General features: G+C 38.8%; 1 protein-coding gene across 1 annotated transcript in view; it reads right to left on the bottom strand.

Annotated features, from left to right (window-relative positions):
• The window catches only part of DPYD (dihydropyrimidine dehydrogenase), a 345406-nt gene that overhangs the window by 8332 nt on the left and 316147 nt on the right, over nt 1–20927 (bottom strand). Inside the window, exon 21 of the mRNA XM_082053772.1 lies at nt 5862–6005. Within this exon, the coding sequence (XP_081909898.1) occupies nt 5862–6005 (144 nt within the window). The remainder of the gene's footprint in view (nt 1–5861; nt 6006–20927) is intronic.

Genomic DNA, 20927 nt, shown 5'->3' with positions numbered 1-20927 from the left:
AGCTTCCCACTGCCTGCTCATGCTGTAAAAGTTATCAACATGGGGAGATTCCTGATAGTGAAGGGCTTTTTAATCTAACAAACACACATGTTTAAACAGCATAGGTAATTAACAATTTTCTCAAGGAGGTTCCAGATTCACATTTGTATTCTTTAAATATAATTTAGATGTTAACAAAACCCACAATGCTCAAGCAGGTTGCAGAGATGGGCTACTCAAATAATCTTGGGATGGAGTGCATTACTTATGAGAGAAGACAAAACGAGCCTAACAAGATGCTTAGCCTTGGACGATGAAGGCAATGCAGCAACATGATGTCTCTTTATATATACATCAGAGAGGCAAAAGAGCTGTTTAAGTTAAACGACAATGTTGGCACAAGAACACATGATTATAAGCCAGCCATGAATAAATTTAAAGCTGGAAATTAGAAAAGGCTTTTTAAATGGGACAGGAGTGAGGTGGTTAATGGCCTTCCAGAGAAGCAGCTGAGGGACGGGAGGGAGACAGTCCAAGGTGTAGGACAGCATTAGATAGTTTGGAATATGGTTGCTTAGAAGAACATGATTTTTCCAGCTACAAAGTTACAAAGGGAATAACAGAAAACAATGCATATGGCATGGTGATTTCTGAATTTGTAACCAAGTCTCACTTCTCACAGCTCACAAAATGCACTCCTGGGGGCTTAGAATCCCAAATAGGGAGGACGATGGCATTTTAGAGGCCTGAAAGTGATTTCAAAAGACTGTGTCAATGATTTACCGCTCATTTACACTCCTGGCTGTTGTGTCTTTTAATCACTTCCTTCTCTCAAGCAAAACCTGGATTTTTATCCATTTGCAAAGTTTCAAGACTTTATTGACTAAAAAAAGCAATGGTTCTTAAAGGATGTTTTGCAGGTGCACTCTTTTACAGCATCTCAAGCTATCTCAGAGCTTCTTGTTTCCATCAAATCATAAATGTTTGGAACAAAATAAACAGTGCAGCAAGAAATAATTAGCTTTCACTGTTTAAAGTGCAGTTTCACTCCAAAAAGCAACTGTCTAAAATGGCACTGTGGGATTCCACACTTGGTATATCTCAATGGCCTCCGGATCAAATTTGCACTGTTTACAGTATAATGTTTTTCTTGCCAACTGCCAGACCTGCAAACAGAAGCCAGGTTTTGAAAGTCAAGCTGTGTTCTTTCTGGCTTATGCATTACTAGCAGCAATTAAAAAAAAAAAAAAAAAAAAGAAGCTGAAAGTTAAAATTTGTCCTAAGTTACACCTTTGCGATCTCAGGAACATGGAGCGCTCCTTTTGATTACTGCCATGTTATCCCACTCTTCTCAACAAAACTGTACTGAACCAACTGGGAGAGGAATTTAGTCCTGCAACTGGAACTGGCAGGGAATTCAGTTGCTATGGAGAGAATCAGAGCAGAATCCATTAGTTTTATGTTACTAATGAGTACAGAAAAAAAATTCATTTTGTCACTAAGCTAGGCAGATGTGGTTTTGAGTATACACTAGGAGCAGATCTGTTCAGTAGGATTTCATTTTTACAATGCTATTTTTATTACTATAGCTGCATTTTTAATGTTAATATACCAAACATTTTATGGTGATTAGCTTTTCATCAACCTTCATATTAGGAAACCTATATTTGTAAATACAATTCATGATTCAGGTTTGGCTCCTTGTAGACCTGCTGTGTCCGTTTTCATGCAGGTCACACAGTGAAAGACCACACTGTGGTGTAGAGATGTTGCACACCACAGGTCTCTCATTAGATCATTAGAAAGCCATACCAGTGCAGGTACTGCATCTCATAGAACAATTTCAAAGGGAACATGCATGCTTGTCCTCTTATTGCACTTTTTGAGTCACCACAGAACACTTTGCACGTTACACTGGGTTCAGGAGAAAGGTTCACTGACTAGGAACTTTGTGCACTTGAAGCTGGCAGCAGCAGCAGGTAAGGAAAGCTGGGCAATCTTTAGATACCAGAAGTAGAGGTCTGCCCTGCCAGCTGTGAACAGCAGCCTGTCCTAAGGACAGGCCTTTCAGGTCTCTGAGGGACCATTGACCATGATGCAAATGCTGAAGTTGATTCACCACCAAGTAATATAAAAAAAATACCTAACAAAGCATCTGACATTCATATAACAAAAGTCGTGTGCTTGATTCCAAGTATTCTATCATCTGCCCATTATTACTTATGGGGTGTTTGAGCAGGTCTCAGGATTCCATAGGTTGTGCAAGAACAAGAAGCTGCACAGAAGTGCCCTCACTAGGATGCAGAGAGAGCACGGAAAGGGGATGAAATGTTGCCAAGAACGTAAATGAGACTGTACCAGTGTTGATCTCCATTAGAGAGATGCCTGCCTTCCACCTGTTCTCTTTCAGTAATAAAGGTGAGCTACTGTCAGAGAGAGAAAGATGAAAAGAAGAAATGTTAGAAAAGAATTACAGATTAAAGAAGAAAAAGTCACCAGAACCTGAGGGCAGATGACCAAGGTCAATTTACAGTAAAGTACCTAACAAAAATATGTATTCTCATTAAAACTAACTTTAAATTGAAAGATTAGAGATGCCTTTCCAATAGTTAAAAAGCTTATTAAATGTGCTCTGGCATTTAGGGACCCCTAAGCCTTGTTTCAGTAAAGCAAGTAAAGGAGTTGCAGTACTACCTAAACAGGGACTTACAAAATAACTCAAATGACCTTTTGCTACATAATTCAATATGGCTTCTGTAATGAAAATTATGCCTCATGAATCTATCACAATTCTTTATGAAGACTGTGAGGCAATAGATACAACACAAAACAAAACAACAACTGGTAAGTTTTACGTATCAATATGCTTCTGACGAAGGAGCTGATACACTTCCCTGATCAGGAATTCCCCAACATGGGACACTTTTAAGATTCAGCTGGACAGTGTGCTGGGCCATCTTGTCCAGACTGTGCTTTTGCCAAAAATGGTTGGACCAGATGATCCTTGGGGTCCCTTCCAACCTGGTGTTTTATGATTCTACAATTCTATGGTTCTAAAACAAGCACATAAATGGTGAACAAATATTATGGTATAAGCCCTGAAGGACAAAGAAATAAATTATTAGGAAAAAAAACCCCAAGAATGTATCAGGAAATAAATTAAAGTAATAAGGACATTACCTCAGGTAGGCAAATACACGTGTGGGAACTGTAAAAAATTGCAACTGAAAAGATCCAGGGCACATATCCACATATGGCAGAAATTTTGATATTACAGACAAGGGAGAAAAGAAAAACTACTCTGCTGAATATCAAAGTATGCGGTTTCAATTAATACTGAAAAATAGAGAAAATAAAGAGAAAAGCCATGGGAAAGTCTATCCAAAAATTAAATTAGATTTTGGATAATCACAGACAGTTTTTAAATCTATTTAAAAAGGCATTCTGGCAGCATGTGGGATTTAAACAAATGTTGGAATTTACATATTACCAACCCAACAGCTGATTAGATGAGGGAGTTCTGGGCAGGCATTAGGAAATTTGCAGCAATCCTCCAAAAATGCAACTAGCCAAAGCAGGGGTCATAGCTCTTATAAGGACAGCTCAGGTCCAATCAGCTTCCAAGCTCTTCACTGCTCCAGAGAACTAGAGTTAGGCTGGGACCAGATGTAAGAGCTGAGCATTCCCACCCCCGATATCCCAGTCTGAACTAACAGGACGTATTCCCTCCTCAGTCTAGAGGGTCAGCAGAGACAGAACTACTTGGAGACAAACTGGGATTTGTAATTCTAAATGTGAATGCTTCTTGGACAGGTACAAATAAATCACCCAAGTCCAAGCTTCTCTGCTTATCTCCGTGGAGAATTCCTGATCAGGGAAGGGTATCACATAAGTCACCATTTTCATTACGCTTCACTCAGCTTCCTTAATGAATATTATGAATCCTAGCAGATTTTCTCCACAGTATAATAATAGATGGACCTATTAATAACAAACTTTATTAAAACCTCCCTTTGTAGTGGCAAGCTCCCTACTCAGGCAAAGCCCAGGTATTTTCCTGTTTCTTAGCAGGCATCTCTCATTGCTGCTTTTCTCATTATGGTTAAAACATTGTCTTCTAAAGAGACAGTCAGACTGAAAGACTGTCAAGAATTGGCTTTGGTGGTTCCTACCTTCTTCTAAATTGCTTCAGTCTTTTTCAGTCTCATTTAAATGAAGGTCTGAGAAAGGCACTAACCTGATTTCTCTGGCTCAAAAGCTCCTCACAGATACCACACAAAAGTATTCAGTGTCTTTATAAACAAGTTTTTGGTTTGGGGAGCTCATTTTCCCCTTCTCTGCAGTAGGTCCTCTTTTCTGCTTTTTAATCCATCTCCTACTACTTGGTTCTTTTTCACTTTTGTACTTGGAGTTAGGTTTGATAAATTATTGACCTCAAGTTTTTATTTATGTTATTTTCAAGTCTTTATGTCTGTTTTTCCCTCTTGCTAAACTTCTTCCTTCTTTCAGTTTATTTGTTTTTGGATAATATAACTTTTTTTTTTTTTTTTTTTGGTTTTCTGCTGTTTTCAGAAACAATCTATCTCATTGAAAATGCAGTTATTGGCTGTTGCTTCTTTTTTCTCTTTTTCCCTACATCAATACTCTCCCTGAAAAGAGAACAGAACCATAAAACCTCTGAGGTCAGTTAGGCTTTGAAAATGCTTATCATAGTGGGAAAAGAAAAGCAGAGATTGCTGTTCTTTGAAACTTTTTTGTATACATAAAGAAGAGAACCTCAGCACAAGAGGAGGGGAGCTATTTTCTATAGCATGACATAAACCAAAATAAGTAGTCCAAAAAACAGAGAGGTCTACAGAAGTGGCAAGCTATTTAACTTAAACAGGAAGATGACTCAGAATTTCTCCTTGACTGATTTTGCAGTGCTACCAGTTAGCTTGGAATACTGCATGTGTTGATAAACTGAAAAAATCCCTTGGGAATTATGTGTTGTTTCGAGCTACCGCTCGTATTTCATGTTTGGCTTTATTTTTGCAAGACTTCTTACAGGTCGGATTATACAGTGAAAGTTACCTATATGTACATTTTTTTTATATCTTCACATATATGAGGAAGACAGTCAACAAGTTCAAGAGATATAATTTTTGCACTGCTTTATAAAAGATAATGGATTTTTTTTTGCCTGCTTCTTTTTCCTATTCAGACATGAAGTTTAAATAAGTTCTGAAGGGAACACCTAGAATAATTACCTTCTGATGTTTCATTTTATTGACATTTATTGGCTACCTAAGGGAAGAGAGAAGGTCCAGTGTATGGACTATGCAGTAGATAGGGTCACAGGTTTTATTTTCACCTTGACATTTACTCATTGTAGACAGTGGATCAGCTATGTAGACAAACATTCTCCAGCTTTAAAAGTTCAGCCTGAAAACCTATGACACAGCTTTCATATGTACTGAACTATTGATCCTTTTCCATTGATCCTATGTGAGAGAGATGGAGGTATTTAGCACTTTGCAAGTAATCAAAAGGTATCGTGCAAAACTGAACTCATACGGCAGCATTCAAACTGAAAGAAATGGTTAACAGTCCTACTTCGTTCCTCAAGACATTACCCGTGCCTTGTTCTACAATTACTGTTCCATTGCTTGAATATCTTCATTTTGAAAAATGACATTAGGGAAACACCTATACATGTAGATCAAAAATAATTTCCCATCAATTTTGGTTAAAAGCTAGAAAGTCTGCATAAATAGTTGTCTTTGATGCCCCCTAACAAGCTTAAAAGCAGTAATAACCACCTCAAACTGCAAGAAATGACTGTGCATGTCAACTGCCTGATGGCTGATCATTTCTTATGCGTAAGCATGGATTTTTGTTACCTTGATAGATGGAATGGGCTTCTTCGGAATGAAATGCCTTTTCTGGGGAAGCATGGCAGCCATACTCTGTTCCTTCAGTTTAATCTTGTTCTCAGCTATTATCTTTTTGCGTTGTTCCAGGTAAGGCCCAAAACTGGGTAGTTTCTGAAACAAAAATCAGGAAACATGATTATGCTTAATGAGCAGGTGTAGCAAAACATGATCCCAAGGACAAGATCTTAAGTCCTTCCTGAGTGTGACTTGCTTCTTATGCATGAAGTTGAAATTGAAATGAGTGAGACTGTACCAGAGCGAGAAGTGAATAAATATCAAATATGAACTTCAGGATTTGACTTGAAAATATATATTGAATATTAAAATATTAATATACCACAGGAGAAAAATAGCTGAATTGCAGGTCAGCATCCAACAGTTTTATATTTCCCCATTGCATACTTGCTTATGTAAAAAAAAAAAAATGTATCACATTAAATAATTCAAATGCATAACTTTATTTCTATAGTATGTGGAAAGGTATCATAAAACTATCGGTTTACTTGGGTTCCAGCAGTGTGTCAGATTATTTGTATGGATACCCAAATATATCAATATATATTTTTAAAACTTACCAACATGTATTTTGCATTCTGATAACAGAAGGCTGTCTTGACCTGTCAAAGTAAGGCTAACAAATACCAAATGAACTGAAACACATTCTAATTTCCTAATTTACCTCTATGTCCCACTTGCAGTCTTTTCTGCAATATTTAATCCTTGAACCCAATTAAGGAAACTCTAGAGGAAGATTTCACTGAATTGCAAAACTCATGTCTCACTCAAGAACATGAAAGAGCTGGTTCAGATTTCATAAAACACTCAGCTTCCTGAAAGAAAAAAGTCCCTTTTCCAGAGATACAGACAACTGTAGTGTGCCACAATCACAGATTTGGGTGAATAAAAATGGTACAAGACATGGATACCCTTTGCCCCCTGAAACTAGTTCCTTATTCTGTAAAACTATTTTATCCACCTCATGAAACCCCATTCAGAAGCTACTGCAGTACTGCAAAAACGAGCAGGTAGTAACAGGGGATGCACAGCCTCAGCAGTTGCTAGCATTAATTCATGCTAATAATACACCTCAAAGAGCATATCGAACAAGATACAGTACTGCTGTGGTTATCAATTTTTTAAGAGGGAATTTCAATGTGAATTTTAAAACTAGAATTATTTAAAAATTTAGAAATTATTATTTTTTAAAATCAAGTAAATCCAGAAGAGGTTACCTTGCCCCTCTGCTAATCCTTAGGAGAAAAATTCCTCAGTGAGCTCTGTCAGTCATGATACCCAACCTTGGGACCTTAGGCTTCTTGTTATGACAAATAAAAGCCTTCTTGGCTGCTAGGCTTCTGGCAGTCTGAGCATACAGCCAGAGGGTGAGGTCCTTGAAATGCTTCCCTGCTTCCGATACTTGGTTTGTAGCCTCCACAGATTTTTAGCTTCAAGTCCAAACAAGATGGGCGGTCTGAAGGCACCAGAGGAGGTGCCTTCCCACCAGCTGGGACTGGGTGATACTCTGGGACACAGCCTCAGTCTAGACAAATGCAAGACCAGAACTGTGGGGGATGTTGCAGACCGCATCTGTCCCAAATCTAGAGGCAGCCAAGTCTTCCCACCAGCAAAGGGCTCTTGTTTTGTCTGTTCTACAGGAACTTTGCTCCTGTACGTCATGTTCAAGGGCTTCCTTACAGACATCAAACAAACTTTCCTTTCCGTGCAGTTGCCATTCACGATCTTGGAAAGAAAATGTGACAGTGTGTCTTAAAATATTACTGCAAACAGCAGGATGGTAGTGGCCTTACATACCTAAGTCAAATAAGAGAGCAAACCCCACATTATTTTAAACATGAAAATGAGTAGAAGGAAGAATTAGTCTAATTTTAATCTAATCAATAAGCTCTAAAGTACACACACAGAGACTCAATTCTTTGTATGACTTTTAGAAAGCCTAAGACTTTTAGTAAAGATCTAAAAAAATATAAATTTTGATAAAAAATATTCTTGTATGTCTGCTTGGCTGCATCAATTGGAAATACATTTTGGCTATGAATAAGTAGTACCCGTGTCACTGAGAAACTATTTTCTTTCCATAATTTATAAGCTGATGCCAACAACTTTGGGCTTGAGAGGGCAGGAGACCTGATGACAGAGCATATTCGGCCTCTTGCATCTGTGGCCAGGAATTGAATTGCTGACTTTCAGAGCAGGTAGCAAAGCTAATTTTGCTGAGGTTTTAACTGAAGGAGTAGAGAGAGTAGACAGTCATTCATGGCTTGACTGATTGAAGATCATCTTTCAGAAGAACAGCCAAATCTTTGCAGAATAAATCCTTTACTGTTCTTTTCTCTTAATATATGCTCAATCTCCTAATTTCTACAGACAGAAAAAATGGGTACATTGAAATGAAATAGATGATCTAAGGAAAAGGGTGGAAAAATAATTCATTTCTCTGTATAGGTGAAGAGCAAATTACAAAGTCAATTAAATAATTTTCTAAGTATTCAGATTTTTATATCTAACATAGCTGCTATCTGGAATGTACAGCAGACATTTTGAAAAGTGTGCAATGCTATCAGTACCATAACTCAGATGTTTTGTAGTTACGTGCGTATGGTTAAATTACTCTATATAATATGTATCTTTTAAAAATAATATAAATTAGGATTAATCTAGGAAACTAACATCCAACCTTAGTCTTTTCTGTGCATTGCTGTTTTTCCATCAAGAAATTGATGAAACAGAATTAAAAATAATCAAGGAAACACCTAGGTCTTCATCCAGGTGTGGGCACACACAATGAGCTTCCAATGACTTAACAGAAGGTGACTGTGTGGCCATTTGAACTGTCTGGTTATTTTGTGCTCAGAGTCTAGTAGTTCACAAGCAGGCAAGCCAAATCTCATCAAACAGCACTGAAAACCAGCAATCTTTTCTATAACAATAAATAATACATAAAAATGTAGCCTCAGGAGCTTAGGAAGGACTTATTGATGGTTGCCCTTATGAGTAATGCACAGATATAGCGAATGCTGATGTGACTGCTTGTTGTTGAGAGCTGTGGTTTCAAACATTTTGGAGTCAAAGGCCATTTGAAATGGCAAACAATATTTTAATGAAGCGAGTTACTGGATACAGCAAAACTGGAAACATGTCGAGGTAACTGCTGAAGAGGTGGATATTTATTTATTAATCTAATAATTGTAAGGGATCTCTTCCTAAGCACATGGGGGATTTGATAGCACAATTCCCAATGAAAGCACAAGCACAGAACTTGTTGAGTTTAACTCTGCTTTTGAAATCTTTCTACAGAATGTGGGGTTGTTTGTTTGTTTTGTTATGTTTTGTTTTAATTTCCAGATATTTAAATGTCACTAAACTCTCCATACACTGATATCTTTGTCATACCAACATCTGCCCAGAAAAAATAAAATAAATAATATGAATATGTGGATTATAGCAAGTGCTTAGAAGATTGTAACAAGCAGAGTAATTAGATAACTCTTGTCTACTTAAATATCTGTATCAGTGATGTCTATAGCTGCATTATTTGTATCCATCTGTCTCTATATAACCATAATTCAATGTGGTTCTATTGGAGGGATAACATCAAGAATGGAGCCAAAATAAATATATTAAGTGGTATTATTTCATTGTTTATAATTGCATTATCACAACATTGGAAGCTTGAAATATTGTGCTGCAGTATTTTATAGAAAGAAACGAAAAAATCCAAACCCTACCCCTCCCCCCAAGACTTCCAAAAGCTGCCTTTTAACTGATGAACTGTATAAATCTCCAGCAACATTGTGATTTTTGTTTCAGTACTTTCTCCAGGGATTCATCATTGATGAATTTGTTCTTACCAGAAAAGCTAAATCCTACTCATTTAAAGATAACAGTATCTTCCACTAAAACTGTCTCTATCCAGATATAAAAAAGCATTACCCTGCCGATAGAGAACTGACAACATAATGAATCAACAATGAAACCTTAAGCCAGGAGAGCTTTAAGGTGAATAAGTCGGTTTTGATTATAATTTATTCATGGATCAATCTAAAGGTAATTGAGCATATTATGAACTAAAAAAGGTGCTTGTTGCCTAATGGTAAAAAGTAGAGAGAATCCTCCACTTCAGATTGCTGCAGTTTTTATGGGCACGTCAGCAAGTAGCCTGACTGCTGGAACAGGCTGGTGACTGGGCAGCACAAGATGTCTCAGATAGCCCAGACTTTATTTCTAAATTTAAATGGATCTGCTCCCTGTTCTAGGAAAGTCCATGTATGTCTCCATGACATAGTCAGGGGTTGCTTATTTGGGAGCTGTCTCCTGCTAAGGTAATAGATGCTATCCACTGTTTGAAGACCCAGATTTCAGCTGGCACAGCTAGTTACCATCATAAACCAAAAATAAGCAACAGTCTCCTACAGAACTCCAGTGGATCTGAAGTATATCCTGCTGGTATATGCTGATGAGATGGGGCATCAAAAAACCACTGGAAAATAGTAATTTTCATAAAAATTATTTTCAGGGAGCAGTGGTAACAAGGTAAAGGAAGACCTTACATAAACTATTCTAGGGATCACTGGCTCGTGGAAATTTGGGGTAGCAATATCATTTAGCTATGAGGCAACATGTTTCAAAAATACTGCTTCCCTCATGTGTGAAGAATTTTCCATATTGAATGTAATATCATTATCCAATTTCTTTCATACTTGAGTGTTGCCTCCAGTCTGAGGTATGAAGATGTGCGTGCATTCATTCTATAAATTCCTCTTGTGCACTTTCAACATGTAAACAATTTTAAATAACATGGTGATGTCCTTATGCATCTGCAAATTGAAATGAAGCCCAATTGTCTTATTTCACATTCATTTTTGAAGTGCATATATTTGCACATAGCTAAACTAGATGGGAACAACAGTGCAGACAGAAAGATGTCTGACAAACTGCTAAGAGAGAGTTCAAATTGCTCTGCTAAAGTATTCTATATTGGTTGCAGTGGACATGCACCAAACAAAGGTCCACATATTCTGCAGCTATGCTAATGGAAGGATAATTGTCACACGAAAAGTTTGCCACATAGTGTCAAACACTAGCATGTCTTAGAAATCAAACAACAGGTGGCTCTTAATCTTCCTTCTCTGTGGCTTGTTTTCCTGAATAGCTCTTTCTCTGAACCAACAGCTTTCCCTCAGAGGAGGAGAGAAAAAGGAAGGAGAAAATACAAATTCTTTAAATGATTGGAAAGGACAAAGGTGGTCGACTACCTGCACAGAATCACAGAGTGGCTGAGATCGGAAGGGATGTCTTGAGACTATGCAGTCCAAACACTGCCCAGAGCAGGGTCAGCTACAGCAGGTTTCACCAGTTTGTCTGTGAGGATGCTACGGGAGACAGTGTCATAAGCCTTGCTAAAGATAACACCTACTGCTCTCCTCTCATCTACCAAACCAGTAATCTCATTGAGTCGGTCAAACATGGTTTTCCCTGAACAAATCCATGCTGATTACTCCTTTCCTATGAAGAACAGTTGATCTGCAGTTGGCTTAGCTACCCTCCCCAAATACCACTCTCTTCTGTAACCAAGAAAATCTGGGCTTCATCCCTTTGCTGCTTTGGCAGGACTACATCTGGGAGGGTTTCCTGTTGGCTTCAGGGAACTGGGGAGACAAGTACGTGGGTGGGTAAAAGCTAAGAATGAAACAGCTTTGGAGGCCACATGGCCAAGCGACTACCTCAGACACAGTTAAAGCTATGAAGACTGCAGACAAGAATGAACAGCTTTGAAGAGGGTAATAGGTGAAGCAGGACCCCTGAAAGTGGAAGTGTGGTACGGAAAGGCAATCAGATAAAGGAAACATTAACATTTAAGCATGGTAGACAGCTGCCCTCACCCAGGAGCTACAAGAATTTAAATCAGGTTTGTATGGGTCATTTTATATGCCCTCAGCACAAAGGTTTTAGTAATGTTTGACCCCCATTTGTTCATGTGGAAAACTTCTATATTTGACATATAAAGTTTTCCAGAGAAAGCGCTTTCAATTTTAATGATTTTTTTTTTTCCAGTTACTTTTGAATTCTTCAAGTTCATTTTTTTCTAAATTCTAAGTGCTCAAAATGCCTGCATATATCTAGAATCCTTATTACATGCTGCACCCACACATGGCCCTGACCACACTTGGCACTGCACAACACTTTCCATTCAGTGGTCTGCCTCCATCCTCTCGCAACTGTACAACAACAACAACGACTACTACTAAAGTTTTCCAAAGTGCTATCTGCTTTCTTCTTTTTTCTCAGAGAATACAATGAAACATGACTCCTACATTTCCATAGAGGAAGAAAACACAAAGTCCCAGTACCAAAGAACATCAACAGTAACAACAACAAAATCTTGTCACAATGTCAAGGTAGCTTCTGATCCTTCTGGGGAAAAAAAAAAACAAACCAAACAACCCAACAATAAAGCCAAGAGCTGAATTCTGTTCCTCTGAGGGCGGCAAATAACACAGATATTCATATTCATAGATATATGGAGAGAATATTCAGCACAAGCTTTCCCCACTAATCGGGTAAACTGCTTAACTAATGAAAACTATGTATGGTAATGGAGAAAGTGAAACTCCTAATTCTTATTCTTCTACATGTTCTTACTATTTCAGACACTCACAGCTAAATTATCTTAAATAGCTACTCTTCTCTGTCTCAGTCTGGCAATGCTGATGAACGAGCCTCCCCACACAGCATGAAGAGTCACCCAGACGTGGGTGGGTTCAAGGCCAAGCCCCCCAGCAGGGACCTCTGCAGAGACCCCACCGTGGCCAGTGGGCAGGCGACATGCTGTGGAAAGGATGGGACACTTCACTCCATCAGTTTCCACCTGATAGTGGGTTTCTGGGGCCAACAACTGTTGTTACAGCCCCAGAGCTGCTGTAGTTACATCAGCAAGAAGCCACAGAGACTTATTCTCTTATGTTAAAGGGTTCACACATTCTCACAGTTCTGTTTCTCAGAGCTGAGACATTACTGGCATCACAGTCTTTAATAAGGCAATGCCTTCACAAAGGACAGAACACAAGAGTTCTTCAGAAAAAATGAACTCTGCCTTTCAGTTATTTTGATTTTTTTTTCTTGGAACTTTTATTTGCTATATAAACAGTGCTATCTCAATCACCTGTAATTGCTGCACATATACTTATTCCTGTAATCTCTGTTCCCCACACTGTCTGTGTATATACCATGGCATTTAGTTACTCGACTACTCTGCCCACTCTTTAGACCATGATTATTTAAAGCGGGTGAGCTAGCCCCCAGCTCTGCAGTAATTCTGAGACTAAATGGAACAGTTACGTGTGTTCTAGGAAAACATATTGCTCTGACCTCACCATGAGATATATATTACCATGCTTGGTTGTGCAGATAAAAACCATTATTTAAAATAACAATTATTTCTTCTTTCATCATTTTTCTAACACTGCCAAAATTTTCTCTACTAGCTCAAAATCACGAACAAATTATTCTTCATGTTCTACCTCAAATGTCTGGTTTTTAGCAGCCTATACATACCAAGTGAAGGAAAAGATTTTAGGATTATAGGCTTACTACAGTGCAGCAAAAACTTACATTCTACAAATGTACTGAAGTCATGAAATATTCATCAATAAAACAAAAAGGAGTTAATATTTGAAGCAAGCTTAGACATTTACAATCAAAAGCAAGGATGACATAAATGATAAAGAAAATGTTACCTTCTGGGGTGAAGAAAAGAAGATACTGATACATATTACTGTGCTACTTCATGAACATCTGGCAGTCTGTCACTTAATAGACAACAACATCTTCTCTAAACAGAAGAGACTGGAATTCATCAGGGATTCCTGTAGTACAGTATGTGCTTAACTTAAGTACCTGCTTTCTGTGATTTCCATAGATTACCATATTCATGACATTGTGGAGTGAAAGCATTCTTCTCACTCTCTAACCAGAACATGCAAAAGAAATTAAAACATTGGCAGGCACTTTGTCTCCAGTTTGTTGGACACGTGAGGAAAGGACTTTCCACCCATTTATGCAGATAAAATTCTGTCAGCAAAGCAGCAGCATAACAAAGATGTCAGCAGAATGGCTATTAGCAACTATCTGACAGGCAAGCAAATACAACTGTATTCAAATGCAGTTAGAAAACGTGGATCAGTTGAGCTTTAGTATTGGAAAAAACTTTGTGCAACAACAATTTTGTATTTTTACTGGTACAGAAGTAAAAATACATCAGTCCCGTATTCACATTTTCATGTGTATCTATATACTATAGTGCATATATAACCATACATTCAGCTTATGTGCTTATCACATCAGTGTTGTAAATTACCTGATCACATGAAAAAACACCATTGCTAGTTACTTTTATCTACCTTCTCCTCCAAGCTGGCTGGTAACTGAGGTGTTCAGAATAACCCTAAAATCACCTGTTTCTTTGGATTTAACCATCCTCTTCTGAGAGTACATGTACTGAGGAGACTGAACTCTAGCAGTACCTAATGTCTCTCTGTTTCCTAGGTCTTTTCAAAGAAGTTTCAGAGGTGCTGGCGAGACTATTGAAAGGGAAATATAAGTCTCTTCTTACAGCTATGAGAGAGCATGAATATCCTTGCTGCTATGGCTACATTAGTGTTACCAACCAAGCTGTCAATCACAGATGCTGCTGACCCAGTGAGGTGAGCGGAGCTGTATTAAGCTGAATTTGCTAATTCTACTCATGCTAAATGAGATGGGTTGGGTACCAAGAGCAGCCTAGCCCTGTTTCTAGAAATGTGAAGCCCCATGAAGCTGCATTTAAACTGCCTGCATGACCCACATGAACCTGTTCAAAAGCTCCTTAAGCACACCTAGACCCTGTTGCCAGGAGGAGGTGAAATGCAGCTTTGCACATCCTCCTTAGCTCCCCCACGCTCCCTTCCAGCATCGCCCTGCTGGAAATACAGCTGTAGACACCCTGCAGTATTTATACATAGAAAGTCTTTGTATGCACCATGGCCATATAAAAAATATGCAGTCTAATCAGTCATGCTCATCAAACTCCTGCTCTCAGGGGAACAGGAGACCAGGCAGAGAGGGCAACCAGCAACCACCTCTTCCAGCCTCTGGAAGAAACCAAGATTTTTAAAGCCACTCTATGAGGCTTTGAGTACATTCAGTAAAATAACTGCTGTTGCCACTGTGTGCAAAGAAAAGTGCATTTTCACCACTGCTATATGTGTTTTAGCTACAAATTTATCTATCAAATAGTTTTTGCTAAGTTAAACCTTGCACAATTGGTAAGAGCATATACCTTTTCCATCTGCCGGAACCTTTGCAGATTTCTGTTTTGGTGTTGTTTTGATTTTGTGTTTATCCTGCCTTTTTGTTTTGATGGGGTTTTTTTGCATGGAAGATCCAGACTTATTACTGATTTGCCTATACTGTAAACAGCATATCATTTCAATATATCTAGAAATAAACTCCGCTTTCTCCTGGTAGTTTACACATCACATAACTATACATATGTTATTGCACTGATAGATTACTTAAATGCAAACCACTGCTAATAATTCCTAGGCAAACCTTCTTCCACTTCAGATTCATTGTAATCCATCTTTTATGGCAGATGAGCTACAGTACTTATCCTCCTTCTGCAGAGACTACAATGCTTTCCCTCATTCATCTCTCATACACAGTAATCCTTCCATCTCTACTTCACACAATCCTAATTTAAATGTAAAGTATTCAGTGCAGACAAATGAGCTCCAGTCAGCTCTCGCAGTTATGACCAAGGAGCCTACCATTGCCTTTTAGAGTCTTCAAACGCAATAATATAATGATTTTTACCATCATCTCAATCATCTAAAGTCTCTAAATTTCATGCTAACAGTCATAATACAAATAGTTCTGGCGTTAATAGTAAGTGCTTCCACCCCTAAATAGTCAAAACTTCCACTTCAGTTTGTTAGAGGTAGGACGAGAAAATGCTGAATGCTCTCCTGTGAAGAGTTTGGGTATTCTGGTTTGATTAAGGCCTTCCAACAGTTTTGAAGATGTGACAAATCAACATATAACATATGATACTAAAAAAATTATGAGAATATAGCCAGATGGTAAAATTAGAATGGTCCACTGGAAGAAAGTGATGATCAAGAATTTTGATAATTTGAAGTAATTAAAAGTTTTAAACAGATCTGAAAATAAATGAGTAATTGCTAAGCTATTTAAAATTAATATTATACCAAACTTAGGAATAAAATATCAATACACATTACAAAAGTGATACTTTCATTAAACTGATATAAATGCTTCCTATATCACCGTCAAGCAGTGAGATGTCAGTGCGTATGTACCGAAGTAATAGATGCTATATGAAAACCTAATGTAGACAAACAGAAAAGTGCTCATTAGAATCAACCTTCCAAGTCCCCCACAGTGCCTCTCTTGCATATTTATCTGTCTTTATAACAGCTGAAGTATAATATCAAAAGTATCATGATATTCTGAAAATGACATTACAATGGTCATATATTCTAAAGTGCTAATTTGATTAGATTTTCACTCAAGTCAGTCAAACAAGGATTTTGATTTTACAAAATCTAATGTGTAATTAATTAGAAATACAGATCACAGGCATACATCATGGTATTTTTAAAAACTATCTTGTTTTATATTACTATAGTAGCTTTAAAATTAGTCCTGATCATCTTGTTACTACAAGATTTCACTGATTTGTATGCACAGTTAGGCTTGTGAGTATATGCATTCAGCTTGCCCTCTGCTATTAAATACAACCACAATCACATATTGCTTCAACGGGTCATCCACTTTTTTTACTGGTTACATGCTCCTTACACATAAACAATGGAGATACATAAACCTTTCCTTTACATACCACTTTGCACTGTCTGCTTGTTGGGCTATTTTGCAGGTCAAAAGGATTGACATGGCACAACAAATTATATAATTTATTCTTGCAAAGCAACTCCTGTCCTGATCCCACAAGCTCTTATGTGTGGCTGACCCTTAAACATGCAAGTAGTGACACTGGCTGAGGTTAAGCCTCCATGCAGAGACTGAGAGACCTGGGACTATATCTCATTGGCTGATCACAACTAACCCACTCTTCTTGGACACGTACATACGATTCCACCTGACTTCATCACAGGAGTTACAAGTGCATAATGAAAGATAAAATGGAGCCTACAGTGCACACCACTTTTGTGCTGTTTGGAAAAACTGTCATGTCTTCAGCTGTTTTGCACCCAGATCATTCCAGATAACATACGTCTTCATGGATAAGTGATCACGCAAGCCCTACAGAACTTCACTGCTCAAAAACATGCCATATTTAAAAATCTCATCCTCATTTAAATTGTAAAAATTGAATTATTTTTATTTCTTGACATAATTCATCTTGTTAAAATTATGCCAGATATTTATAGTGATTCAATCTACAGCTCAAAAAAAAATCATCTGTAGCCATTTCAACCATAAGACAGAAAGGGAAACAAAATTTTCTACTTAGTACAACCTCTTTACATTAACACTGTCTACAACAGCATTGCTGCTATAAAGGTCACAGATGACATAACTTATATTATTATAGACAATCCGTATTGTCTATCTATCTGACTTTTTTTCTCCATATTTTATAGAGGTGCTGTGTATTCTGATGCATTAAGTTCCTAGGAGAGCTTCTATCTGAGCGGCTCACAAAGGCAGGAGCAGCTACCACACAGATTTGCTGCCTCTCAGGAAGGCTGGGACCATTTCCTGTCTCCCGAGAAGACGCAATGAGTGAGCGGTCTTGTATTAGCAGCAGGTCTGTTCCCAAATATCCCCTCTTGCAGCGTGCAGACCACTTTGATGAGCCATGACACCACAGCAGGATAAACTAGAGTGGGACAGGCAGGGAGATGAGGCAGGGTAGCAAAATGCAGATTAGCTAACGGGGACTTCGTGAAGAACTGTGGCACAAAGCCAGCTTACAGCTGTGAAGTATTTAAGCAGCACTTGATTTTGCTGGAGACAGACCAGGGTTGCCCTCCTGCACACCATGGCTGCTGGAAATGCTTGGTGTGGGTCTGGAGCAGTCACTGAGCGGTCAGTGGAAGGAGAAGGGGCAGGGCTGCGACAGGGAGCAGTGCAGGGATGAACGGTGGGGCTCTCCCGGGCAGCAGCAGCACCCCTCAAATTGCCCACTCCCCCCATCACCCCAGGCTGCTGCCTACTCTGACAGTGACTCGACTGATGGAGCAGCTCGTCCCCCTCAGCCACCGTTTCAGACTACCTGCAGGCTTAGACCAACAATTTTCTGTGCTCAGACCTCAGAAATGAGAGAGTGCACCTCAGTCCAGCCTTTAATCCTTTTTCTAGATGGATTATTTTCTTTCAACCTTTTTTTTTTTTTTTTTTTTTTAAGCAGCTCAATGCTCCCCAGCACACAGTCATCCTTTTGAATGGAGGATTTTGTCCCAGAATAGCTTTGACAGGCACCCAGCAGCATTTCTGCTTACTGATCTGGGTGTCATAACTTGAATATGTATTGTACAGTTCCGCTCCAGGAGATGTTGGGATTTCTCCCTGCTCATATGGCCCATGTGAAAGATTGATGAGCATGAGCTGACACTAAATTTTTGCCTTTTTCAAACATACCTTTGATGTTCTTTTGTAGCCCCTGCCTCAAACTGACAAATGGCTTAACAATACTTAGGTTGAATCTCCTCATTTTCTCTATTTCTATTATTTTGAGAATCTGATATTATTGTTCAGCTGTCCTGTGTTTCTGTACACAGCCTGGATAAGAAGCCAGGAATGTACATCTCAATCCCTTTCCAGATGTTGAGCAATGCACATCGCTGCAGGTTTAGCAGCATTCCCTTGTGGTTACTGCGGGGGTTCAAGTTCTGGATTTATAAAATACTTTGTAATAATTGATGGCCACTTTGTATGGTTTCCTGTCCTTGAAACACAATGGTTGAAGTTTTCACTTGCATGCATTACTCCAGTATGTCCCAGCTGGGCTGCTCCTACACTTTGCTGGTAGATGTAGAAGCCATTTTGGAGGAGTTGTGTTCTACATACGCCTCCCAAAAACAGAAGTGCCCACGCGCCCTGCCTTGTGTGATATAATGGCCTTGGCATTTACATGCTGCAACACAGCACTGTGGGATATTTTGTACAGCTCCTTTATATATGAGAAGACTCTAGCGAATTACAGCAGTTGTATTCATAGTGTGGTTTTGTTTAGTAATCACCTCAGAAGACTGTACAGGTCTGAAAAGCACAGAAAAGTATTGTGATATGGTTTATGAATCCCACTGATCTTCAAATTGACCAATTTTCAGGTGTGGGTCTATCCTGCTTGGTTTTTACTTTTTAGGAGCTGGGTAATAGCCTTTGGGAGGTCAGCAATTATCCCAGTGCTCCAGGAGTCAAATACAATTTCATCTCATTTTACTTCATTTTAGATTTATTGCCTTGATCATTTCAAGCAGATAGATGAGAACGTAATCATGATCAGCTACAGCTTTTACTGTTCTGTTTCTGTATCTATGCAGCTACGGCAGTCTCGTTAGTACTTGCTGACACTGCTGCATTTTTCTGCCACAGGTCTGATCTCAAATTGCATTTTCTTCCACCTGCATCCACCCTAACGGATGCTCAAAAGATACTAAGGTAGTTACTTTCTTTACTTCTTATGTCTGAGAGTATATATTTGCAAATATACCAGTATTGCACCAGAAACTGAAACTACTTTTACTTTTTTAAGATGGAAAGTATATTACCACCTGCAGGTCTGTATAATGGCTTGTTAAATTGCTAAACGACTATGCATATGTACAGCTTCCCGCCTTCTGTACAGCTGGCTTGCTGCCCATCTGACCTGTGGCACTGGAAAACCTCAGTGATGAGACTTCTGCCCTCCTTACTTCCACTTGGCTTATTGCTTTTTTTCTGAGTGCAGAGGACATACTATTAAGCAAGCGCTCTCCTGGCTGCATCGCTGTTTCCATTTCCAGCTCTTGTTTGCCTAGAAGACATCCCAGACCTTTAAAACATCATGTAGATACCTTGCTACAGTGGCCTTCGAGCTTATTACCTATTTAAGCTAAGTTTTCTGACTTTTTGTAAGTAACTTTTTTATTAATTATTTGCCCCAGTTCAGACACATGCTTCATTCATTCAATTTAGTAAAAACCAGAGCATTTGTGTATTGCCTGTATTTCCTGTTATTTCAAAACATTTACCCTTTCTTGGTAATTTACATTGTCCTGCTGGTTTTGATTTTTCTATTGTGTAATACTATGCTGTACATTTTTGTCAGCAGTTTTAGATTCTCGCAAAATGCCAACAAAGTCTCTGTTATCCAGCATTTACTGATATTCAACTGTCCAGCTGGCATTCAACTTCTCTGCTTTTGTGCTGCTGCTCTTAGTTTAAAGTTCATGCTTGTGCAAATGGCACCAGAAGTTTATTTTTGGTCTTGTGTAGTGCATCAAAGCCAGATATGTGCAAAATTACATTTTCTGAGTCAGTTTCTTTTCCTGATCACAGTATCACAGTATGTTTGGGATTGGAAGGGACCTCAAAAGATCATCTAGTCCAATCCCCCTGCTGGAGCAGGAACGCCTCGGTGAGGTCGCACAGGAACATGCCCAGGCGGGTTTTGAATGTCTCCAGAGAAGGAGACTCCACAACCTCTCTGGGCAGCCTGTTCCAGTGTCTGTCACCCTCACTGAGAAGAAGTTTCTTCTCAAATTTAAGTGGAACCTCTTGTGTTCCAGCTTGATCCCATTACCCCTTGTCCTATCATTGTTTGCGACCAAGAAGAGCCTGGCTCCATCCTCGTGGCAATCACCCTTTATATATTTATAAACATTAATAAGGTCACCCCTCAGTCTCCTCTTCTCCAAACTAAAGAGACCCAGCTCCCTCAGCCTTTCCTCATAAGGGAGATGCTCCACTCCCTTAATCATCTTCGTTGCCCTATGCTGGACCCTCTCC

The sequence above is a fragment of the Streptopelia decaocto genome (genome assembly GCF_964273445.1).
Source record: "Streptopelia decaocto genome assembly, chromosome: 5".
In the NCBI taxonomy this organism is placed as follows: Eukaryota; Metazoa; Chordata; class Aves; order Columbiformes; family Columbidae; genus Streptopelia; species Streptopelia decaocto.
This window is presented reverse-complemented; position numbering and strand designations above follow the sequence as displayed.